This window comes from Macadamia integrifolia, chromosome 4 (genome assembly GCF_013358625.1).
Source record: "Macadamia integrifolia cultivar HAES 741 chromosome 4, SCU_Mint_v3, whole genome shotgun sequence".
Lineage (NCBI taxonomy): Eukaryota > Viridiplantae > Streptophyta > Magnoliopsida > Proteales > Proteaceae > Macadamia > Macadamia integrifolia.
In genome coordinates, this window is record NC_056560.1 from 3,595,695 (window position 1) to 3,617,138 (window position 21,444).

At 37.2% G+C, this 21,444-nt stretch overlaps 1 protein-coding gene across 1 annotated transcript; it reads left to right on the plus strand.

The window, feature by feature from the left end:
- The first annotated feature begins 1,684 nt into the window (after positions 1-1,684).
- LOC122077007 (mitochondrial import receptor subunit TOM20-like) lies at positions 1,685-17,664 on the plus strand. The gene is made up of 6 exons (XM_042642713.1): positions 1,685-1,929; positions 2,250-2,328; positions 2,449-2,618; positions 2,724-2,771; positions 4,370-4,456; positions 17,297-17,664. Exons 1-6 carry the CDS (start codon positions 1,825-1,827, stop codon positions 17,423-17,425), a joined length of 618 nt encoding a protein of 205 aa, XP_042498647.1. The 5' UTR covers positions 1,685-1,824; the 3' UTR covers positions 17,426-17,664.
- The last annotated feature ends 3,780 nt before the right edge of the window (positions 17,665-21,444 follow it).

Sequence of the window (21,444 nt, forward strand, 5' to 3'; positions counted from 1 at the left end):
TTTTATGTTAATAACAAATTATTATACTCTCACAACTAAAATAATGTTTGTATAAGAAAAATATTATCATCACGCCATTGCGCAGATTTCTACACACACCTTCTCACATCCAATTCGTGGATCCCACAATGTCTATCCTCATTAAATACCTCTTTTTATTCGATGATTTATGCACAAGCTCATTGGTGGGAACTGCACTCTCGCATCTTAATGATCCTTCTTCTTATTTCTATATTTAAGAGTAAATAAATTATATCATAAATATCCCATAATTACATATTTGTGTCTGTAATATAATCCAATATAATTTGCTATACATATATGCCACATGTTTTACGAGTTTCTTACTTGTGACCGGATATGACATGTTTGCCAAATTACCTGTAAGATCTCTAACTCAGGTTAGCAAAAGCTTTTTAAAAGTTAAATCTTGATATTCAAATACCACTGAACAGTCTATTTGATTTATAATAAGTGGATTTATATAATTTATAAGTTATGTCAGTTTTTTTTTGTTTTTTTTAATGATTCGACAAATGTTAAATTTGGAAATACAAATACAGATACAAACGAACCAACTATCATTTGTTAATTTGAACTTTAGTTGAAACTAAGGCAATCAAAACAACAACAACAACAACAAATTTAATCTTATCCTAACTTAATAGAGTCGGCTACATAGATCAGTGCAAAGAAAATTAAGGTGCCAATAAAAAGAGGGAATGAAGAAGAAAAAAAAGATAATGATGAAAGATGAAAAGTAAGGGCCCGTTTGATAAGGTTTAAAGAAATGCGTTTCTGCCGTTTCTGTTTCCAGAAACAGTAGAAACAGAGCAAAAAGTGTTTGATAAAACTGTTTTATTTCACTTATTTTTCAGAAATAGAAATATAAATTTATACTTATTTATGGTTCAATAAACGATCCAGGTGAAACAAGTTCAACTTGTTTTGTCGTTTCTGGAAACGACTTGTGACCATTTTTTCACTGGTTATTATCGACTTCTAAAAACGTGACTTATCAAACACCTTCAATTCTGTTTATGTTTCTAGAAATGGAAATTTATGTTTATGCCATTTTTTGAGATAGAAATGGAAGAAACGTTATCAAATGGGCCCTAAAAGTGAAAGGAAAAAAACTCAGTCAAGGAAACAGATAAAACATAAGAATAAGAAAAATTACAACCACAGTGAACTTGGGCATGAAAAGGGCTGGAAATCTGACTTGGGTATTATATAATTTTGATCTGACCGTTAGTCCTCCCCCCAACCCCACGCCTTAACCTCATATTATAAATCTATAACAACTCAAAAGATTTTTTTTTTTGCTGGAACAACCATGTTTTAAGTATCGGTATTATACCGATCATATCGATTGCATCAGTATCAAATGAGACTGACCCCAATCTTTGACTGATATGAATCAATTACCCATATCAATTAAGAGTAAAATAGTAAAATAAAAATTATATATTTTAAGAAGTAAAAGCAAAATCCAATGATAGTCTAATACTTGTCAGTGTGATATGATCTGAATCGGTATCAAATTCTACCCAAAAAAAAAAAAAATATCGATATCAAATTAATATCGGGAGATACCGATACTGATACCGTCCCCTAAATCCATCGGAACAACTCGAAAGAATTCGACCTCAAATGGAGGGGTATCATTAAAAAACAGAAACGAAAAAAGAGTATTAAGTACAATCGATTAACTTCCTGGACCGCTGCCTTCCATAGGGGTAGTGCCAAGCAGCAAGCCCTAGCGAGAGTGAGGAACCTCGAGTAGGTCTGCAGTAGTTCCGATCAGAGCCATTGTCCGTAGAGATGGATATGGAAATGCCTCAAAACGATTTCGATCGACTTATGTTATTCGAGCATGCTCGAAAGACAGCGGAGGCGAACTATGTTAAGAACCCGTTCGATGCAGATGTTAGTATCTCTTCTTACCAATTCATTTTTTGTTCACTCGTTTAATTTTTTAGGGTTTAACATTCACTATTCAAACCAGATAGACGCATATTATATTTTGCAAGTCTTCGCCGGAGATTACTAGGTAGTTTAACTACGTAAAGTTGATCTGTTGGTTTTATTGCTATCTCAAAAGATCATCGAGAACAGAGGGAAAATATTTATTGAATATTTTTATCATTTTTGTTTCGTATAGCGGGTTGGATTGTAGCGCAGTGGATAATTTGTACCTTCATTGCTGTATATCTGACTAGTTTCTTGCTTGATATTGATTCGAGCAGAACCTCACGAGATGGGGAGGAGCGCTTCTTGAATTGTCACAGTTCCAAAGTGTTACTGAGTCGAAGAAGATGATAAATGGTATTATTTCACATCATTTCTGGATTTTCAATCCGATAGGGCATATAATTACTATCCATGTACCACATTTAATGTACTTATATTGTACTGTATGTCAAACACTCTTTTATGTTATTGTAGACGCGATTTCAAAGCTGGAGGAGGCACTGTTAGTCAATCCAAAGAAGCACGACACCCTCTGGTGCTTAGGAAATGCACACACTTCCAATGCTTTTCTGAATCCGGATCATGAATTTGCAAAGATTTCATTTGATAAGGCGTCTCAGTATTTCCAGCAAGCAGTAGATGAAGTACTTGCTCTATTTTGTGTTTTCCAATTTACAAGTCAATATTTTGTACTGTGTAGTTCATGTTCACGCACTAGAGAGGATTCAATGATGTGTTCTATCTTGTAGGATCCTGGGAACGAGCTTTACCTTAAGTCTTTAGAAGTGACTGCGAAGGTATGCTACTAATCTTATCTTGGTTTTTGTAAACTGTTATCATTGATTATTTGAGTCATTTCTCATGCCCCCTCCTCTCTACAGAACTGTAGTCAATGTGTAGTGGTCTTATGTCACTTGAAACCTCTTGTGGGTAGATATGTTTCAGGAATTCCAACTCCCAGGAAAAATATATTTCACCCCTTTATTTTTTAAATATGTTTGCGTGAATATTGGTCCCATGTGTGGGTGTCCGCTTTATGAGGCTGCCGCAATCTTTAGAACATTTCCAATTTCCAATACGAATACAAGGGCTTGTTGGGATGTTGCTAGACAATTCCGATGTTTCCAGGAATGGCGAGTATTGATGGGCACATTATGAACACTGGAAACTGTTGCAGGGATATTATCAAACAACTGGAATAATATTATAGCCATATGAATGTGGTGATTTACCATTTTGGTGCCTCAGACTTAGGGCATAATGTGATCATGTCTAAGCATGGTTTACCAGATAAGGTGATAAGGCTGCAATTCTAATGCCTATAGTGGACTCACTGATGCAATTACCTTAGCATGGTTGTACTGGAGCAAGCTGGTTTAGATACCCAAGTCGAGATGCAACCGACCCAACCTGGTTTTTTGGTCCAAAGGGGGCTAGTAGTTGACATAAGATATAATCTTTATTTTATTTTATCTTATTTGGGTGGGTAGATTACATAGGAGTAATTCTGGTAGCTTCTTTATTTAAAACATTCCTTAGCTTTTATTTTATCTTATCTGGGTGGGTAGATTACGTAGGAGTAATTTTGGTAGCTTCTTTATTTGAGACATTGTCTAGTTTCCATTTTTAGTGAGTTTCTATTAATATGTTAGGGGAGCTTTCTTTATATTTATACAATATGATGGAGGTCATAGAATAGAGAATTGAATAAACGGGAAGAGTGATTTGAGTTATTCGTGAGTGCGTGGCTTGGTGGCTGTGACTCTTCTTCCCCTTCGATTTCTTCTCTCTTCTTGTTGCTTTTGAATCCGGGATTGCACCACGCACTGTGTCCTGCTATTTTTATGCACTTGTGTTCTATCCTGGTTTTCTCTCTCTCTAATGCACAATACATGAGCACAACAAACATACATGGGCTTTTGGTCCTGGAGGTTATTGTGAGTTTGGAATTTCTTTTGGCTGTGTCTGGTTGTAAACAAAGTGAAAAAAAAAAGAAAAAAAAGAAAAGAAAAGAAGAAATGTTCTCATCATTACCAACAGTGATTGTGTGAATGATTTAACTTTCTACCAAACTCCTTTGACTTGAATAAGAACATTTTATATGGAAAGAAATATATTTGAAAGCCTTAATTATCGTATGTGGTAAGATTTTAGGTTATTAATTCAATAATCATGATTACAAAAGTCTCTATTTAATTTCACTTCCTTCATTTTGATTATAGCCAGATGGAGTCTATACTTGTTCACTTTTGTCAGTTTTTCTATGAATTAGTTCATAGTTTTACTGTGGATGTGTTTTTGCATGTGTAAGCCAGCCTCCTATATTGTTTGTTCATTCATTTGAATTATATTTTGGTCGCCACAATTGTAGTCATCATTTCCCTTTTTTCTTTAGGCCCCAGAATTACATATGGAGATCCATAAGCACGGGCTTGTTCAGCAGTCTATGGGGGGAGGATCTTCGACTTCTTCAAATGTGAAGGTAAATTCTGGACTAATCCTTTAGCTGGGTTGATTTGTTATTCATAGCCCCTCTGGTAAGGGTTCCTTGCCTTGTGTCATTAACTCTGATACTGGTCAGATTGATGCTGAAAAAGGACACTGATTCTAAACAGACTTACACACATATATATATATATATATATATGTAAAATTTTTGTTGAATTTGAAATCTCTTTGGATGACCATTGTCACTATCCTGTTCAGTTGCTAAACTGACGTGCTTTTCTCTTTATTTGTTTCCATAAATTTTCCTTTTTTCAATCTTAAGAGAATTTGAATACTATCGTGATTTAAATTCAGGAATTTAAGGATATATAGATACATGATTTTATTGCTATTTTGTTATGGGATTGTACATGAATAGATCTTGGAAATGCCAAGAATAGCTGTTTGCAAGATTGGGTGAGGGGATTTTGTTGTATCCCTGAGGTGTCAATCCTTTGCAATGTTGATGACCGATCGCTTTCCTTAGTGGGCAGACCTGGAAACAACCCGAGGCTGTAAAGGTTATGTCAAGATCTGAACTAATATTAAAATTAATCCTAGGCACACAATCTGAATCATGGATTGCATCTGCATTACTTACATTAAAGAAGATGGATGTAATCCGCTAGGTTTGGAGAGGGCTAGATTTATATTGTCTTCATGGAGAAACTATAATAGCAATCTGTTCTGGTGACTGTGTTAAGTCAGGCTTATGTGATGAGCATAGTTCGAAAATTTTGGTTTCGGTCTCATTTTGGCCTGACCAAAATTTTGCCGAAACAATGCATTTTTTGCCATGAGTTTTGGTTGACCATTTTGGGGGCACACAGACGAAATGACCGAAATGTCCAAAATTTTCAGCCAAAATCTCGGTAAAACTCCAAAATTTTTATCGAAATTGTGCCAATTATGTAATTCACTTCCTATATTAGTTTTGTCGAAATCGGCAGCAAAAATAGCGAAATTTTGCCAAGATTTCAGAAATTTTTTCAACCACGGAGATAAGAATTGGACATTGGTCTCTCTTTTGAAGTTTTCAAGGAGGAAGTTATGTAGTTATCATGGTATCATATCTTCAGTTGAGAAAAGATTTAAAAGTCCCTCCCTGAGCTCTAAACAAAGTTAATGCAGGAGTAGATTACAAAAAACTACCCTAGTAGTTTATAACCCCAAACAATACAAATAGGAGCAGGAAACAAAGAAATAAGACCATCAAATAAACCTCCAAGGATACAATACCCATACATGAGCAAAACCAGCCCAAAACCCAACCCGATAGAAGAGAGAAAGACCTATTATAAAGCTGGGGAGAGAGAGAGAGGTGCGGCTAGGCCTATAGGAGTCCGATTGAGTTGCACTATTGGGCGTAGATAGTCCCTACGGAGGGTACAAAAACTCCCAAAGTTGAGAGGATTCTGACAGCTGGTTGTGAAGTTACAAGCTTTCTTGATTTTCTGACCTAGGAGAGAAAATTGAGAAGAACCTTCAAGAACAGCAGCTGAATGCTTCCAACAGTGACTAGGTAAGGATCGTGGGACTCTTATGAGGCCTAGAATACCCTGATTGAAGACCTAGCTGAACATAGTACAAAAGAGAGAAAGAGGAGATCGATCTCTCTCTATTCCCACTAGGATTGCTGATCGGTTATGATTTCTGCAGACTTTTATCAGAATCTGAATTATATCTCTTGAATGTTACAACAAATAAAAAAAAAAAAAAGAAGAATAAAACAGATGGAAGGTTGAGAAGGGTGAAAGAGAATAAAGGAAGTGGCTATCTCAGCCTGGGCTTCTCACCCACAGCTATCTCAGCTGCTCTAAGCATTTAGTTGCAAACTTTCTTTCATAAATGCAAACTTTCTTTTATTCAAATCTGTCCAATAATGATACATATGTCTCTATTTATAGAGGGGAAGTTTACAATCATACTAATACTAGGAGCTAGTTTCCCAATCGGACTAGACACTCTTACTGTATTTAGGAGTTAGTTTCCCAATAGGACTAGACATTCTTACTACAACTAGGAATTCAAAATAGGACTAGGACTTGACTTTATGACTCCAACATGGAGTAGGACTAACTAACTAATAGTCCATATAGGACTTTACAACCATCTAATAGCCTAATGGGCCTTTATTGAATTAAATAACAACTAATTAAACTAATGAATAAAATTCCGTTTTCCTACCTTCTACCCATATTTTAGGCCCATTAAAGTGGCCAATTTCAAAGAAAACCGATGGAATCAAAGGCCCAACACATACATAACACAACCCAAGGCTTATTTGCAATAAAATAAGCCCAAGTGACTTATCTACATCAACTCGCCCTCTCTTAGAAAAAATTCGTCCTCGAATTTTTTAGAGTGTGAGGGTGATCATATCATGGGGCACGTCCCTCTTCAAGCCGTAGAAAAATTCAGGTAGCTCTTTTATGATAAAGATGTAGTCTAGAATATGAGGAGCTCGATCTTCAAGATACTTTAATGGGATGACAAACTCCACATGCTCAACTTCAACATCTTCGGATGTATCCATAGGGTCATCTACATATGCATCTTTGATCTCTTCTAACTTCAATGCAACATAAATTTCTTTTGGTTCATCTACCTGGTGGTTCCTAATCGGTTCCATTGATGGTTTAAATACAATTTCATTCTTGAATTCCTTAGGATCTTCCTCTTGGCTGTTCACAATCATCACAGTTGTAGTGTTAAGTTTCCTAGTCTCAACCTCATTGTCCATTGTGGCAACCTTGTTGCTTTCTACTTCTCCCACATGAGTCTCGTTGATGGGAACATCAATGACTAGTTCTTCCTCAACAATAGGAATGTCTGGAAAATTTTTGACACTAACCTTAACTTTTGACTCTAGTTCACTGGTCATAGGTGTCTTCTCTTGTTGCTCATTCGCCATAGAGGCCGATGATTCCTTCATGCTATTGTCAAGTGTGGGTGGCTTTTGGACATCTGGTGGAAGGAAGTACATGTTTCGTTCATGTTCAGATAGGTAAATGCCTGCCAACTCATACTGCATCTCGTCCCACATTTTAGGTTTACATTCTTGAGCTTGAAGTTGCCTTTCACAGACTTTCCATTGCATTTGAACACAATCACTCATCTGAGAACATGCATATTCGCGTTTTTGTGTCTCTGTTAAGTTGTAGTTGTCAAAGTACATGTCCAATTCACGCATCCATTTAAGGAATTCCCCATGAAAATAACATGGTTGATCATTAGATTGGGCAGTAGTGGATGTATTCTGATGGGAATCCTGTGGAGGGAAGAGCATTCTTTGAAAATATACAGGGAGGTATTGTGTCACTAACTCGTACTTCATCTCTTCCCAAGTCCTAAGCTCATGTCCTCGAACTCGGAGTCGCTTTTCATGGACTCTCCACCAATCTCTAGCATGACCAATCAACTGAAAGCAAACAACTTGAAGCTTTTGTGTCTCTGTCAAGTTATAGTAGTCAAAATATTCCTCCAGAGAATCTAACAAATCAAGGATGTAGAATGTATCCCTTTGTCCAGCGAAGTAACGAACTGATGGAACTATCTTCGGTTAGGCCCTGATAGATTGTTTGGAGCTTTCTTCAACCGTAGCTCTGATACCACTTAATGCAGGAGTAGATTACAAGAAACTACCCCAACAATTTATAACCCCAAACAATACAAATAGGAGCAGGAAACAAAGAAATAAGACTATCAAATAAACCTCCAATGATACAACACCCATACAGGAGCAAAACCAACCCAAAACCTAACCCGATAGGAGAGAGAAAGACCTGCTATAGAGCTGGAGAGAGAGAGAGAGAGAGAGAGAGGTGCGGCCAGGCCTATAGGAGTCCGATTGAGTTGCACTCTTGGGCGTAGATAGTCCCTAGGGAGGGTACAAAAACCCCAAAAGTTGAGAGGATTCTGACAGCTGGTTGTGAAGTTACAAGCTTTCTTGATTTTTTGACTTAGGAGAGAAAACTGAGAAGAACCTTCAAGAACAGCAGCTGAATGCTTCCAACAGTGACTAGGTAAGGATCGTGGGACTCTTATGAGGCCTAGAATACCCTGATTGAAGACCTAGCTGAACATAGTACAGAAGAGAGAAAGAGAGGAGATCGATCTCTCTCTATTCCCACTAGGATTGCTGATCGGTTCTGATTTCTGTAGACTTTTATTAGAATTTGAATTATACCTCTTGAATGTTACAACAAATAAAATAAAATAAAATAAAAAGAATAAAACAGATGGGGGGTTGAGAAGGGTGAAAGAGAATAAAGGAAGTGGCTATCTCAGCCTGGGTTTCTCACCCACAGCTATCTCAGCTCCTCTAAACATTTAGTTGCAAAATTTCTTTCATAAATGCAAACTTTCTTTTATTCAAATCTGTCCAATAATGGTACATATGGCTCTCTATTTATAGAGGGGAAGTTTACAATCATACTAATACTAGGAGCTAGTTTCCCAATAGGACTAGACACTCCTACTACAACTAGGAATTCAAAATAGGACTAGGACTTGACTTTATGACTCCAACATGGAGTAGGACTAACTAACTAATAGTCCATATAGGACTTTACAATTAACTAATAGCCTAATAGGCCTTTATTGAATTAAATAGCAACTAATTAAACTAATGAATAAAATTCCGTTTTCCTACCGTCTACCCATATTTTAGGCCTATTAAAGTGGCCCATTTCAAAGAAAACCGATGGGATCAAAGGCCCAACACATACATAACACAACCCAAGGCTTATTTGTAATAAAATAAGCCCAAGTGATTTATCTACATCAAAGGTTCTAAATCCCAAGGTTGAAACTTGCGAAATTTCGGGGAAAGCATATACTTTTTCCGGGCTATGTGGAACCTTGGTTTCAAACCCCAGAAAGTGTTCTTTTGGTCTGATTGTTTGTTTACAGACTATTTTTTACCTTTTAAAACTAATACTTGAACCATTTTCACAAAACCCAAAATGGTACTTCTTAACCCAAGTTTGCTAGTGTACACTGAATGCTATTGCACAATAGCCTTGTTTTTTTGTTATGTACACAATAAATCTACATATTGCTTGGTTACTAGAAATGCAAATATGAGCTTAAAAAAAAAAAAAAAAAAAAAAAAACTAACTTAGATAGTGAATTTGTAATATCCATACCCAAAGTACAAGGATAGTTTGAACTTTTCACCTTGTGTGCAGATTTGATTGCAGATTCGATTCCAATTTATAACTGAGGAATGAAAATTTGATTGTTAACGTGTATGCTTGAGTAAAAGCTTGATCGTGTTTATTGATTGGAATGCTAGTACTTGGTATATGTATGTGTTTTCCTAAGTATGGTTCCTATCTCTGTTTTGGCTTAAGTATTTGTATTTGTGGACCTTATAGCATCTTAGTCATCATCCTAGTGGTTGGGACTACATGTGAGTGTGAGGTCTAAGTTTCAAGTACCTTTGCATGCATTGAAGAGGATTTTTAGTTAAAGTTTTTATTTTGGCTCCTAGACTTTGGTGGACCCCACTTGTTAGTTACCTTATTCTTAGATGAAGTGGTACGTACAAGGAAGGGGGAGAAATCTCTCCATTATTGATCTATTTATGGTATAAGGACGAGGAGGGAGACATTAGTTCATTATGGAATTAAATGTTGATATAAAGTCAAATAGGGGGAGGGGAAATTATGGCATTGCTTGTGAAATAAAGTCAACAAGTGGGTGGGTCTTCTTGTTCTTTCTCAGGAAGTAGAAGAAGAGAAAATAGGAGGAAGGGGGAATAAGAGCCAAGGAATGCTCCTTCCCATTTCATTTTGAAATTTTGAAATAGAGAGAAGAAGGAGAAAGAAAAAGAAAGGAAAAGAAAAGAAAAGAAGAGAAGCAGAAGAGGAAGGAGAAGAGGAGAAAGATTAGAATCAAACAAGAGGCAATTTTTTGGTTTTCATCTTTGGGGGACGAGATTCAGATTTTATGTATCTTTTTTTCATAGTGATCTAAGTTTCCATTGTGTTTTGGGATTTTGAATGAAGGAAAAGGGATTAGAATTTGAAACACAAGAGGATTGGAAGTTCCATTCAAGTTTTGAAACAAATATAGACTTTCAAGATAAAGTTTTAATTCCATGGGATTAGGTTATCATTTTACTTGATGTATGGTTTCATAATAGGATGTTTAAGCTTTTGTGAGAATGTATTTTTATCCTCCACTTCATTCTTGAAGTGCTTGACCATTGGACAGACAACACCCTCTACTCAATATCGAGAAGAGTTTCTTGGTTGCTCCAATCCACAAGGTGCATACCACTGTAGATGTCGTAGCCGCTCCTCTGAATGCAACACATATGAATCCCATAGCATTTTTTGGGCCTAATTGTTCTGAAAGTCTATCACTACCCACCTATAAGCCCCATCATCAACATATTGGTAGATATTCCAACATAGGGAATGGTTCACTAACAATTGAGATTGTGAGGATGTGGAGGTGGTACACATGGCACACATGGTTGCTTTGAAAGAATTCTGTTATGTTTTCTACTATGTTGAACGGAATAGGGGAAAAAGAGGGTTTACCTTGAAGCTCCAAGAAGTCCTCTCTAGGTTGATCTTGGTTGGTAATGTAAGATGGTAGAAGAAAATTGCGAAAGCTTGATAAAAAATGGATATTTTGTGGCCAAATTCATCATTTCTTGGTCGAAAGACTCGAAACCCATGAAACTTGAGAGATTCCGTAGAAATATGGGAAACAATGTATGTTTCCATCGAAACATGTCACTTATATAAGCATGGGCTGGATTAGTTTGGTCGAACCATGCAAAACTTGGGAATTTTGTCGAAACTAGTAACATTTTGGTTTCATCTCGGACCATATCGAATTTCGGAGTTTCGATTGAAATTTTGGGGAGATTTAGAACCATGGCTCTAAGTGATAAATGCACAAAATCTGATCCACAAGCTTGAGGAAAATTGAATAAATCTTTCTTGTTATTGAATTATGAGTGTCCAGAACATTTAGATGTTTATTCCAAACAAATTTTTTTTTTTTTTTTTGGAATTTACTATCTTAGAAATTGAGGGGTTTAAACTGTGATGACCAGGGAAGTTTTGTAAACATATTCTCTTGAAACAGAAGGTGGATATGCTCTGTTCATTTAGGAGACTCAAATTGAGTCAACGTCAGCTTGTGCCATACGTGGGCAGTGGGGTTGATAATTTCTATTCCGACCACTAGTTGGAATTGCAGTAGATGATGATGTTATTTTCGTTCTTGAATAGTTCTAATTTTTTATCTATAGTACGCGAGTCCAAGTTGGTTGAGAATGGGGCAAACTCTTTTACGATTGAAGGCATTTTAGATTAATCCATACTTATGGAAGAATAACAGAATCGAACCTGGTGGGTGCAAAAGTTGAACCTGATGGTCTATTTGAGGTGATCCTGACTCCATAGGAGAGTAAAGGTTGCAACCAAGTAATAGCTGAAGATGCAGGTACTTTTAGTCCTTTATAACCTCATTCTAGGTGATAATCTTGCTGTGCAGAAATTTTGGCTCTTGTTTGGTTTAAATTTTGATTTAATAGACTGATACTTCCGGAAGGCTTTCTTTGATTCCTTATAAGTGATCTCATAAGGGAAGTTATTATCATGATTGTAAAGAAAGTGCCCTAGAAAGTGCTAAGAATAAAAAAAGCAATCCAAAAAATCAGCTCTGTGGAAAATGCATATTTTATCAGTTGTTCTGAGTAACCAAAATGGTTTGGAATCAATCCAAAGTAATGCTATGTGTTGTAGACGGAATTTGTGCAATCATGCTGTGAGGTCACCTGAGAACAAGAAGACAGAGATTGGGCAAAAGAAAGGGTCAAAGCAGATCCCGATATGGACTCTCCAATGCCTAAGTTGGAATTTCGTGCAACAATAGTAATTTGTATTGGGATTGGAAAGAGCAGTGGGCAAGAAAAGTATTAAAGAAATTGGATTATGTATCTTGTGCCCCACCTTTCCTATTTATAGGGAAGGAAGTGATATAACGTTAATCCCAATGAGAGGTGTAATCACTGGGAATTACTTTTATGAAGAGAGTCCCAAGTTTGTTACGTGGCGGAGAGTCCACGTCTCGAAGAAATTTTGTGGTTATAACCAAATTCTATTTTGGCCTAGTATCCTACCACGTGTCGATCACCCATTGGTGGGTTGATTTTATGTATATCAAATGCCCCCACTCCTTCGGGTCCGAATAGGGATTAAGGGAGTAAGATGTTTTTGCTTCTTGCTCGGTCTGGTGCTTGAGTGAGGTCTTGAGGCTAACTCTGATCGCCACCTCAGTGCTCAGTACTAGGATGCCTAAGTGAGGGCACAAGATTTAGGCTATAATTGCCACCTCAGTCTTTGGTGCTCAGTCTTGGAATGGCTGAGTTGAGGACACGAGGTTTAGGCTATCGCTTTGGTTCAAGTCGCCCAACTGTCTTTCATTCATCATTAATTGCTTGAGATGTTACGTCTTGTGCCTTTTTGAGATTTCCTTCGTGAAGTCCTTTGAGTGGGCTTTTTGTAAACATTAAGATTTTGAATTTTACAATTCAAAATAAAAAATTTCTATAGAGAAGCTTTGCGATGCACCACGTGGACTCCACCTCGGGAATTGGAGAGCTGGCCTGGGAACTGAGGGGTTGCAATATCTTGGACCATCCAATTCAGAGGATCTGAGAGTCTAAAGAAAACTTTCCATTTTTTTTTTTTTGTCATCTTCACTGTTGTAACTGCAAGAGAGCTCGACCCTTACTCAGACCCAAAGGAGTTGGGGACATCTTATATGCATAAAATCAGCCAACCAATGGGTGACCGACATGTGGTAGGAGACCAGGCTAAAACAGATTCAATTACAATCACAATATTCCTTCGGGTTGTGGGCTCTATGCCACACAACAAACTTGGGACTCTTTTCGTAAATGTTATTCCCAATGAGGGCAAGAATGGTCTTTTGCACCTCTCATTGGGATTAGGGTTACATAACTCACCTTTCTATAAATAAGAAAGGTGGGTCACAAGGTACAAGATCCAATTATTTAATACATTCTCTTTCCCACTGCTCTTTTTGATCGCAATACAAATTACTGCTGTTGCACGGAATTCTGATTTAGGCATTGGAAATCTACATCGGAGTTCCGACCCTCTCTTTTCCCCAGTCTCTGTCTTCTTGTTCTCAAGTGACCTCACAATGTGATGCTACAGATTCCAGCGGCAACACTATGAAACATGCACTTTGTTTTCCAGGAAGCTTTCTTAGTTGTGACCACAGACAAAGTTTCTATGGTGCTAGGATATTATGACATGGATGTGTGCACAAACAATGTTTATAAGCAAGTGGAGTCCTGCTGCATGCACCTGTTGAAGTGTTGGAAATACATTTAGAAAGTGAAGGTCAAATTAAAATTAAGAGTTCTTCATGCAGAAGGTCTTATCCATAGATCACCGCTTCTCTGTAAGGGTTGGTGATCCAAAACCACTGTGTCCTCTGCAAGCAGGCAGGAGAAGCAGTAGGTCATCGTCCTCAATGCTACAGATTATCCTCTGAAATTGGATCATTCTTCCTTCGGAACTTGGAAGTTTGGGATTTCTGACCTAGTGGCGGAAGGGAGTTCGTATAGCTGCAGTCCTGAAGGAAAGTGCCTTCAGACAATGCTTCCTTTTACAATTTCTGATCTAGTGGCAGATGTGGGTGCACATTTCTGTGGTCCTAATGGGAAATGACTTTGGACCATGCATCCTCTGGCATTCATGCTGATTGCTGAGGAAAGAAACTTATGAACGTCCTAATTGTCCTATGCCAAATAGTTGATGCAGGGCCAAAGGGACCATCAAACCCCCATTGAGTTGCTAGTTCTATGCTAAGTTTTATTTCATTTTAATTCTGGTTTAACTTTGGTCTGGTTCAGTAGCGGGTCAATTTAAGTTAGTCATGTAATGACTATTTAAGGGGTTGTACTCCTATGTCTTGTATTAGCAAGGGAACCTAGTTTTCCTAGTTCGATGGTGTTTCTGTTTCAGTTTTTTACATAAACTCTCAGTTGTGAATTATTGAATTGAATGAAAAAACTTGCTCTGCAATCTTTGAGAGAATCAATTTGGTGGGAAGCTCTTAGGACAGAGGGAATCTGCTTCTGGGTGGGAAACCTGAGTTCTTTTTTGTACTTTTATACTCTGTTTTGTTCACTTCAGGTTCTGATTCTTCCTGCCATGGATTGACATCTTTGTGTATTGGTTTTCAATCTCTGATTTGCAGCAGTATTTTGTCTCAGATCTGTGGTTTGTTTTGGTTATAGAAAGCCTGATATTTTAACCCACATATATCTCTGTACTGTTACCTGCAATTGTCCTGTTTTGGGTTCATATTCCAGTCTATCCTCTTAGCAACCAAAGGCTGATCTACTGATCAGATTAGCCGATCTTTTGGTTTTCAAGGGTTGCCTAGGAGTAGAACTTGATCCAGGTTTAGCGTCATTCTGATGTCCTTTACTACTACTACTACTACTATTTCTGAAGATACTCTATTCCAGATTTGGGTTTTTCGTGAAATTACTGTAAGTCCATATACTCAGTTGATTTCATATTTTGAGGTTTGTTTGAACTGCTAGAAGGGAGAATTGATCCAAAGTTTAGCCCACTTTACTGGCCTGATTTGAATTAATTCGAGTTTCTCTATTTCTTGGAACTCAGATGAACCTAATTTTCAGATTACTTTTTAATCTGGTCAGTGGTTCATTCCCATCTTTGGAAGGGTCCTTTATCTACATATTTGTGACCAAATATATGTGAGTGAATGGGTCTTGCCAAGATAAGAGCAGAGCAGAACCAGATCTGTTATTCAATCTGTAAATTAATCTATAATGCATTTCTATGGGGATTTTTGAGCTTTTTTATCAGGTAGCCAACTAATTCATTAATTAAACAACAGAGAATGCAGACATCAAAGAATCCATCATGGGGAGGTCAGCACTGAGCTAACCATTAAAGGTGGATTAAGAGTTTCTTCTAGGCTATGCGTTCAGATTTCTATTATGAGCAAGCTGTCGTGCTAAGTTGTTTATTTATTTTAATGAGGAATGCCAAGTTTTTTTAGTGGGAAAATTACAAGATTACTCAGTTACCCAAAATAGTGAATGCAATACCTTGTCCCTACAAATTGGAGAATTTTGCCCCCACTCACCTATGCAGCTTCCCTTCCCTGTACTCGATCACCTCGTCCACCACCACCATGGACGATACCGTGGTGAGTGCCTTCATTGGTGCTCTGAACTGGTAGAATAACCTGTGCAAGTTCATGGGCTTCAACGGAATAGATTATATAATTGTGAGTCTGTCGAGAGGCTCCCCAACTGCGAACAATCTCTTGATCATCAGAATCTGCATCCTTTGCCTGGGCAAGTTCAAGTGAAGAGGAGAGAGAAGGAAAAGAAGAAAGGAGGTGGAGAGGAAGGAGCTAGAGGAAAGCAAAAGGCGACTTCCAAAACATCTCTGCCACTGTACCACCAGATATGGATCTGGAGGTAGAGTAGAAGCAGAGCTCTGGCATTAATCATGACTAACTGTAGATGATAGTGACAAGAAGATGAAGGTATTGGTGGGCTTTAATAGAGGGAGACTGTTACAGCATAAGACAAGTCCCCAAGGTGAAGCAGAGGAGACTTGACTTCCATCTGGGAAGGTTTGGTTATTTCCAATATTTTTCAGGTAAAGTAACCGAGTCGAGTTAGTTTGGGAGTCTGGGAGGTTATAATATTTACCCCCACCAAGAGTATTATGAAGGATAATTGTCCAGAATATCTGTTATCTACTGGTTTGCGTGCTGGAATTGAAAGAAATCTGGATTCGATCTTCTGTGAGTATGGGATGGCAGTGGGTCGGTAGCGGGTTTGTTTGCTCTGTATTATGAAATACCATAAATAAATGTTTAAACTTTAAAGTAATTATGGTGTATTGTTACTCTAAGTTGCTGGATGACTGAATTAACTTTTTTTTTTTCCCTGATGAGGGTGATGCTTTATTAACACATGCTAGAGAGTGAAAATATCAATTTTCTGTTTCTAACAAAAGGCTTATAAAACTATAAATAAAAGATTTTGTATGAAGTTGGGATTGTCCATGGCAGAGCTTGGTGGGGTTTGGGGTGGGGGTGGTTTTTGAATTTTTCAGTAGAGCTAGCATGGGTTCTCATTCTGTAAAACTGTGATTGGGTGGGGTGAGTGAGTTTAGGCGAATTAGGATGACATCAGAGTAGGGTGTGGTGAATCTGAACTTGCCTTGTTGCTGTTCTTATCTCTGAGCACTTGCTTGTTTGTGTCCTATGTTGCTGTGTGAGCACCATTCATCCATGTTTATCCTCCTTTTTTTCAGTAAAAATAATAGTGTGGTTTTAATCTTCTTAATGATTTTTGAATGTATCTGAAGAGCATTGCATATTGGGAAGGTGTACCGGTTTACCTTGTAAATAGGTTGACATAGTTCAACATGGGTCCTATTTTTGTATCTTTTTAGTTTGGAACGTTGACCGTTACAATTTGGCAGTAGCATTTATTCATGAGGCACTTGTGAGGTAGCCGATACAAATGCAGTGGGGCTAGTACTGGTAAGAAGCCTAAATGTGACTCTCTGCTACCCATGTGTTGGTTGACCAAGAAACTCCTGTGTGAGAAACACACATGTGATCCAGCACCCCGGACCTTCCATTTCTTACTCATCTAGCATATCAACATTGATGAGGCTACTACTTATGTACTATGAGGAATGTCTGCTAACCCTTGTTGCACATGTTTTCTGTGCGAGTAAAGTTGTGAGCATTTATTCTTTTGTTTCAGGGATCAAAGAAGAAGAAAAGCAACGACCTTAAGTATGACATATTCGGATGGATAATCCTCGCTGTTGGCATTGTCGCATGGGTAGGAATGGCGAAGTCCCATGTTCCTCCACCACCACCTCCCAGATAAGAAAATTAAATAGCCTTCCTTGAGATAAGATGGCTTTCTAAATTTCCTTTCGGTTGCAAGGTTTGACTTTGGCAGACTGTTCTAGTTATGTAGAAAATAGAGCAACACATGATAGGTTGGTTTTGATCCGAGTATTGTTATACCGGTTTAGACTTTAGAGCTCATTTTTTTAGTTTGATCAAGTATCGTCATACCAGTTCTGAACTCGTCAACTAAGAAGAGCAACATCTTTTGGCATCGATTTCTGATTCTCTCTATGAATACTAGTTTAGCACCATTTGTGCAGCAGCATTTGCGAATTTGAATTTGCGATGCTGATTTCTTTCTGTTGCCATATGGTGTAGAAAAGTCTGACTCTCGAGTGATTCTAAAATGCCGTTATGATTTGTTAGGAATTTGGACCCTTGGCAGTGGAAGTTTCATTTTCGCAGAAAGTATACTATTTTTTTGTCTAGTTCTTCTTCTGAAGATCAACTCAACCTCTGATAAAAAAATATACCTGGGTTATATTTCATCTCTTCTCAACAAGTCTAGTAATGAGCATAACAGTCCTATTTTTCCGATGGAGACAAGATGATTAATTTTTTGGAAATTTTTCAAACGAACAATTTCAATGAAATCTTTCAATTTCTTACTTTACTATGTTCAGCTTTATGGTTTTACACCAAGCAATACAAGCAAGATTATCGACTCATCAAGTTTCCATTGAAATAGTATCTACACATGGAAAAGCACTTGCCATTCATTGGTGAAAACAAAACATCTGGGTTGAAATATGGCTAGTAGTTAATGGCGGTGGAGGTTTATCAACCATGTGATGATTTACATCAATTTTGACATGCTGGAACATAAGTGGTAGTAGTGCAACAGGAAGGGATTTATTTCGTTTATTGGAGAGACAAATCAGAAATTGGTTGGATTGGGATATTAGTTTAATAAACATGATATATTGATACATGAAGGTCATGGAGGATAAAGGGGTGTGCTTGGTCCATCAGTAGTCAAGTGGTCGAAACTGCTTTTTAGACATTCTCTGATTCTCGAGTAAGGCTTTGTAATTTATGGCCCCCCTCCTCTCCCAAAAACCTTGCACATGACCTTGCACATGCGGGAGTCTTATGTATCAGGTACACCTTTTTTTAAAGATTATGTTCGATAAATTTATGATGTTTTCTGTTGTCATCCATTCAAGAATAAACCAGAGGCCATTTAGTCAGGTTTGAGTAATCAGAATCGGTGTTGGGATTGGTCGCTGCCGATTCTGATCCGATTTAGGAAGAATCGGCAAAAAAAGCCTTAAAAACCTGATTTGGATCGCCTGGTAGTCAGGATCGGCCGCAGCCGATTCCAATCTGAATTGACTGATTCAGCCGATCAGATCCCAATTCCTAGAACCATGTCTTTTGTGATGGTTTTATCTGGAATAATTCTTGCTGTGTGTTGGTGTCTGGTGGCTTCCCCATATCCTTATGATCTTTTAAAAAGCCAAATGGATCTCTGCTCACACTTTTTAATTAACTCAGATGCGTATCCCTTTAAGGCCACTAGGATCAGTGGATTTGTCCGTTTGAGTTTTCAAGAATCACTAATGGGAAGTCGCCAAAATCTGGGAACTTCATCTTTTTCATTCCAAGAAAGGTTAAAAAGTGCAGAGGTTTAGATACTCTGGTATCAACAATAATTTCTCTTAATGGAATGGAGTTGATTATTTAAAAAAAAATAAGATAAGCGCTATAATTGTCCACTTTGGTTAAGCTGTAGTGGATTCCTTATTAGGATGTCATGCCATCCTTGGAAAGTGCTGTCATCACAGAAACATTTGCTATGCACCCACTTTCCAAGCTTCTTCCTTAGACAAAGTTCTTTTGTTTGGGTCTGATATCTTCTTGTGGGAGTGATTTGGTGGGAAGGCAGCACCCATTTGTCACAGCAAAGTAGAATTAGTCCTCTTTAGTTGATGATAACTATAATTATTTAGCTTTCGCATGCTGATTATCTTTTTTTTTTCTATTAATTATAATTAAAGTTAGATTCTTCAGTATAGTATTTCCTCATTCATCCAATAACCCTTTGTAAATCTTAACGAAACCGATGATGAATCGACACATGAGTTTTTTATTATTATTATTATTATTATTATTTTGTTTAAGGCCCATGTGTAAGTGCGCTTAGTTGGTTTGTAGTTGGTAGAGTCCCTTTTGTAGTGCTACCATTTCTCAAATAACAAAGAAAGATTGGAGAGCCCTTGAGGGTTTTGATACATCTGTGGGAGAGAGAAAATTAGAGGGTTCTCAATATTTATTTTTTATTTTGTCGAAAACAAGAACTACTCTGTCTCTCGCCATCTCGACTATGATAGTAATATGTGAATCTAGTGCATAGCGCATTGGTTGCAGCTTATGCTTATAGAATAGGCGCCAGGTTTGTAGTCTAGGGATCAACTCCCATCACATACATTTCCTTTAATGCTCCCCTCCCCCTCTAGTGTGTGATAGTAAAGTCCCCTTAGGCAGTTCCCTAGTTGTAGCATAAAAAAAAAAAAAAAAAAAAAAAAAAAAAAAGAAAAAAAGAAAGAGAAAGAAAGAAAAAAAAAAAAAAAGAAAGACTATGATAGTATTTTTTTTTTTAAATTCTAATTAAATCTACCCTATTCTTTTGATTGATGATGCAATTTTTCCTTCTAGGGTGGGGAACTGGAGCTAGGGTTGAAGATGATTATATGTTAGGTTTACTATAGATAGATGTTTAATTATTTATAATACTCTATTGACACATGGTTTTTTATGACCCATGATGAAAAGAGAATTTCTTAAACTATGAGGTCTGGTGACTGGAAAGAATTCTGATTCGAAGGGTATTTTGGACTTCGTAAAGGAAATAATGACACCCCCAATGTCTAGATTCTCTTCATCTATGGTGAAGAACTCTAGCCATACATACATTTTTTTTTTTTTTAAACAAGTGTTTTATGGGTGAGACATATGCCCATACATAGGGGCACATGGATCATTCCATGGCCTCCCCGTAGGGGGGTTGTGAGCAATGCACATCGTTCTAACTTTATGTACTATTCTGCATGCATGGAATAATATATATACAATTTTTCATAATGAAACTTTGCCTTCTTTATGTTTTAATTTGAAACATTTGATATGGTTTTGATTTTGTTTGTAGGACCAAAATTTTTTAGTGAAGGAAGAACCCTCTCACCCTAGGCATCTAAAATTCTAACTTAACCAAATGAATGTATTTGTGACCATGAATAATAGGGTGTAATAGGGTGTGGGAGTTAGAGATGAACCCAAAAACTAATCATAAATTCACATCACCAATGGACGATGTTTATATAGAGTGATTATTCTCTGTAGTGAGTGCGGCGGTGTGGTGAGCATCGGATGGCTGAGAGCGTTCGGGTACGCATTTCGAGATCCTCTCGATCATCCGATGCTCATTGTACCACCGCACTCTCTACAGATGATGTTCTTGCGTTTATATGTATGTTCTTCATGGATAGCTATTATTAAATTCGGGTTATAAGTAGTATGGTAGGTTTATATGTCTTTTTTATTATTTCTTAAAGAAATCTATAATTCTTTTCAAGATAATAGGGTGTAATACGGTGTGGGAGTTAGCGATGAACCCAAAAACTAATCATAAGTTTTTTATTTTTTAGGTAATAAAACTAATCATAAGTTCACATCACCAATGGGGGAAGAAAACTTAATCCTTGTTTATATTTATGTTTTCCATGGATAGTTATTATTAAATTGAGTTTATAAGTAGTATGGTGGGGTCATATGCTTGTTTATTATTTTTAAAGAAATCCATAATTTTTTATTTCAAAAAAAAAAGAGGAAAAAAAAGAAGAAGAAGAAGAAGAGAGAGATCAGCGACTAGGCACTGAAGAGGGTAACAACCAATAAAAAATAAAAGGCACTGAAAAGTTTATAAATGTATGTAGTCGAGAAAATAAGGCAAGTTCAACCTATGATACTGTCAGTGAATTAAGAAAGAAGCTT

Coding starts and splice junctions, on each gene's coding strand:
- LOC122077007 (XM_042642713.1), top strand. CDS start 1,825: ATGGATATGGAAATGCCTCAAAACGATTTCGATCGACTTATGTTATTC. Junction 2,329..2,448: donor GTCGAAGAAGATGATAAATG/GTATTATTTCAC, acceptor ATGTTATTGTAG/ACGCGATTTCAAAGCTGGAG. Junction 2,772..4,369: donor CTTTAGAAGTGACTGCGAAG/GTATGCTACTAA, acceptor TTTTTTCTTTAG/GCCCCAGAATTACATATGGA.